The sequence below is a fragment of the Myotis davidii genome, unplaced genomic scaffold (genome assembly GCF_000327345.1).
Source record: "Myotis davidii unplaced genomic scaffold, ASM32734v1 scaffold134, whole genome shotgun sequence".
In the NCBI taxonomy this organism is placed as follows: domain Eukaryota; kingdom Metazoa; phylum Chordata; class Mammalia; order Chiroptera; family Vespertilionidae; genus Myotis; species Myotis davidii.
The window spans coordinates 3,146,098-3,150,552 of record NW_006288853.1 but is presented as its reverse complement, the minus strand read 5'-3'; the positions used below and the strand labels follow the sequence as shown (position 1 = coordinate 3,150,552).

Sequence of the window (4,455 nt, the reverse complement as noted above, 5' to 3'; positions counted from 1 at the left end):
CAGTAGGTCTATTTATTTATTTTTAAAATTTTGTTTTAATTGAAATGTAATTCACATGCCATTAGAAGTCATCATTTTTTTTAAGTGTTTATATCATCACAAAAAGGTTTATGGACAGCACATAAGAGTCCCTAAGGATTTCCTTTTTAAAATTTTTTTTAAATATTTCTATTGCAGTTGACATACAATATTACAGTTTCAGGTATACAGCCCAGTGATTAGACATTATATAACTTACAGTGATCACCCCAATAAAACTAGAACCCATTTGACACCATACATAATTATTAAAATATTATTGACTGTACTGTGCTTTTTATTTTATTTTTTAAAATATATTTCTATTGATTTCAGAGAGGAAGGGAGAGGGAGAGAGAGATAGAAACATCAATGATGAGAGAGAATCATTGATCAGTTGTTTCCAGCAAACCCCCTCCTGAGGATTGAGCCTGCAACCTGGGCATGTTTGCTTGACCAGAATTGAACCCGGGACCCTTCAGTCTGCAAGCAGACACTCTATCCACTGAGTCAAACCGGCTAGGGCTGTACTGTACTTCTTACATCCCCATTAGTACTTGTAATTACCAATTTGTACTTCTTAATCCCTGTACCTTCTTCATCCATTCACTCAACCCCTTCCCACCTGGCAATCTTCAAAGTGTTTTCTGTATTTATGAGTTTCTATTTTGCTTGTTTATTTTGTTTTTTAGATTCTACATACACGTGAAATCATATGGCATTTGTCTTTCTCTGATTTACTTCCCTCAGCACAGTGCCATCTAGGTCCATTCATGTTGTTGCCGATGGCAAGAATTCATTCTTTTTTATGGCTGAGTCATAGTCCATTGTATATCTACACTACTTCTTCATCCATTCATTTATTGCCACAGTAAACATATGGGTGCTTATGTCCTTTTGAATTAGCGTTTTGTATTTCTTTGGATACATACCCAGAAGTGGAATTACTGGCTCCTTCTTTGTCTCTTATATAGTCTCTTTTAAAGTCAATTTTGTCTGGTATAAGTATTGCTATCCCAGCTTTTTTTTGTTCCCAAAATATCTTTTTCCATCTCTTTACCTTCAGTCTTTGTCTTTCTATTTGAAAATGAGTCTCTTATAGACAGTATATGTAAAGGTCTTGTTTTGTTATCCATTCAGCTACTGTTTGTCTTTTGATTATTTAATCCATTTAAAGCAATTGTTGATAGATATGTAGCTATTGCCATTTTATTCATGTTTTTCTTCCTTTTTCTTTTTCCTCCTCCTCCTTTTTTCTCCTCTTCCTCCTCCTCCTTTCTCCTTCTTCTCCTTATTGGCCCTTTAACATTTCATGTAATACTGGTTTAGAGGTGACGAACTCTTTTAGCTTTTTCTTGTCTGAGAAGCTCTTTATCTGTCCTTCTTTCCAAATGATAGCTTTTGCTGGGTAGAGTAATCTTGATTATGGTTCTTGCTTTCATCCCTTTGAATATTTCATGCCAGTTCCTCTGGCCTGAAAAATTGCTGTTGAATAATAACCTGACAGTCTTATGGGAGCTCCCTTGTAGGTAACTAACTGCTTTTCTCTTTGTCTTTAACTTTTGGCATTTTATTTGTAATGTGTGTTGGTGTGGGCTTCTTTAGGTTCATCTTGTTTGGGACTTTTTTTGCTCCCTGTACTTGTGTGTCTTTTTCCTTTACCAGATTAGGGAGGTTTTTAGTCATTATTTCTTCAAATAGGTCCTCAATCCCTTGCTCTCTCTTTTTCTTCAACACTATTAATTCCAGGACATTTCTCCACTCCAGCAGGAAACCCTGTATCCACTAGCAGTCACACACTACTCCCTCTTCCCTCAGTCCCTGGCAGGCACTTACCTATTGTCTTATCCCTATGGATTTTCCTATTCTGAACATTTCACGTAAATGCATTCATACGATATGTCTGGCTTGCTTCACTTAGCATAATGTTTTCAGGGTTCATCTATATTGTAACATGTTCAGTACTTCATTCCCCTTTTTTGGCAGTATAACTAACATTACACAAAACTTACTATTTTAACTATTTTGAAGTATACAATTAGGTGGCATTTAGTACATTCACATTGTTGTGCAACCATCACCAGTATCTAGTTCCAAAACATTTTCATCACTCCAGAAGGAAACTGTACCTTTAAGCAATCACTTCCTATTTTTCCCTCCTCCCAGGCCCTGAAAATCACTAATATGCTTTTTGTCTCTATACATTTTCCTATTGTGGATATTTGACATTTCTCAATCACCATTGTGTAAGCTAGGAGATCTTACAGCACTGTTATTCTGTCATTACCAGGTAGTGCCAAGAAAGGTTTTTCATCTTGTTACGATTTGTCTTGTTAAGATTAATTAAAGAAAGATTTCTCTTCTTATTGGAAAGAGCATTGGACCAGGTGCTGAGATGTGGATTCTTTGACTTATTAGCTGTATATTAACTTGGTAACGTTCATAATTATCTGTAAATACCATTTTGTGGGGAAAGCAAATGAGAGACCATAGGTGAACAGGGTTTGTGAAATAAAAAGCACCATCTGAAAGGAGGATAAACTTCCATCTTCTACATAAGAAATATTTTTTAAATATCCCAAATAAAATTGTTTTTTAGAGCATTTATAGAAAATTGGTATTATGACCAATATCACTTTGACCCACTTCTGAGTGTCTGTTCCATGGAATTCCTCATAAATATATGCAAAGATGTATGTACAATAGGGTAAGTCTTTTGGGACTGAGCCCTTTAATTTGTGGGATCAGACGCTAATTCCAGTAGTGTCATTATTGAATTGAATTGTTGGACACTCACTTAGTGCCTGAAGAGTAGGAGAAGTGGTCAGAAAATTTTTTGGGAAATACCCCATACTTGGGGTTTTTGGATTTTCAGATTAGTTCTGTATTAGGTGACGCATTTTATGTGAATTATTATAAGTTCCTTGAAATTGATCAGTGTTTAAACAGTTCCCAGTTCACTTTGTAAACTTTTCATACTTTTAGTGGTACTATGAAACAAAATGCATGAAATTCTTTAACTGTGTGTGATATAAATTGAACTCAATGTTATTTTATACAAATACCAATAAGCTTTTATTGTTAAATGTAGTCCTCCTTCCAAAAACACTTTTTCTAATTGATATTTTTAGCACTTGTATCTTCTGTTTGCTTGCATTGAGGGGCAGCTTGATCTTTTAAAGTTGATGGATGTACAGAAACTTTAAAAAAAATTTTTAAACAGAACACTTTGCTGTTGGCCAGAACAAAAGCATTGTGATATAGAATGTCAATACTGCACTATAGTTAGAATAGTCTAGTCATATTTACTATGTAACGCTTCAGTGGTCATCAGTGTCATCCATTTTTGTTTTTAGTATGTAATTGTGGTGAATTGAGGCTCTGTGAATAGAACCTCAACCTGTCTTTCTTATTATCGTCTGTCCGTCTCATAGAAATTACCAAACGTTTGCCAAACTGTTCTTTCATTATGTAGCTCCAATCACTTCTTCTTATCTAATAGAAGTTACTATTGTACTGGTTGTTCTCTGACCATGTAGTGTCAGAGGTATTCTAAGACACTAGTTTATTTCCTTTTAGTGTGTATAGTTCCCTTCTTAACAAGGTGGTTAGCTCTAATGTGATCTTGAACTTTTTTCATAACCATCCCATAGTTCTTTCAAAGGAAAGATGTAGTTGATATTTTATCACATAAATAATTACGTATGCACCTTGGAATCTGCTTATTCTCTTCTAAGATATTAATGATGTCAAGCGGCTGAAACCTGGCTACCTGGAAGCTACTGTGGACTGGTTCAGAAGGTACAAGGTTCCTGATGGAAAACCAGAGAACCAGTTTTCTTTCAATGCGGAATTTAAAGATAAGGTAATGTGTCATTCAGAACTGTGGCTTTAAGTCTGTTTGTATCGAGACTTATAATTTAACCTACTGTTACCATTTAACCGTTTGGCTGCTGACGTATTTTTTCGGACATATGCCAAAACTGCGGCACTAATTGCGCGTGTACGGGAAAAAATGTAAAACACTTTTTATACAATAAACTCACTTGTATTGCTTTGCAACAACAAAAATTAAAAAATACCAATTGTTTACATAAATTTGTTTTAAATAAGAAGAGCGCGATAGCGCTCCTTAGCAGTCAAACGGTTAAAGACTATATGATCATTTAAAAAATGTCTAAAGACATTGACTTGATGTTGATTTATTCATTTGAATGTTTCCTTCCATTTTGACTCAAGGAAATGATTCAAAGAGACAAAGTTATCAGGCTTTGTCAAAGAGACAAAGTTATCAGGGAAAATGGTGATACTAAGATAAGAATACTTTTCTAACATTGTAATGCATATCTCTTCAAATTATAGGATTTTGCAACTGCCATTATTAAAAGCACTCATGACTATTGGAGAGCATTAGTGACAAAGAAAACTGATGGACAA

General features: G+C 34.7%; 1 protein-coding gene across 1 annotated transcript in view; it reads left to right on the top strand.

Annotated features, from left to right (window-relative positions):
- Window positions 1-4,455, top strand: part of PPA1 (pyrophosphatase (inorganic) 1) — a 49,437-nt gene that overhangs the window by 39,843 nt on the left and 5,139 nt on the right. The window contains exons 10-12 of the mRNA XM_015562103.1: window positions 2,894-2,909; window positions 3,756-3,883; window positions 4,381-4,455. The exon at window positions 4,381-4,455 is cut by the window's right edge and continues 1 nt beyond it. Of these exons, the coding sequence (XP_015417589.1) occupies window positions 2,894-2,909; window positions 3,756-3,883; window positions 4,381-4,455 (219 nt within the window). The remainder of the gene's footprint in view (window positions 1-2,893; window positions 2,910-3,755; window positions 3,884-4,380) is intronic.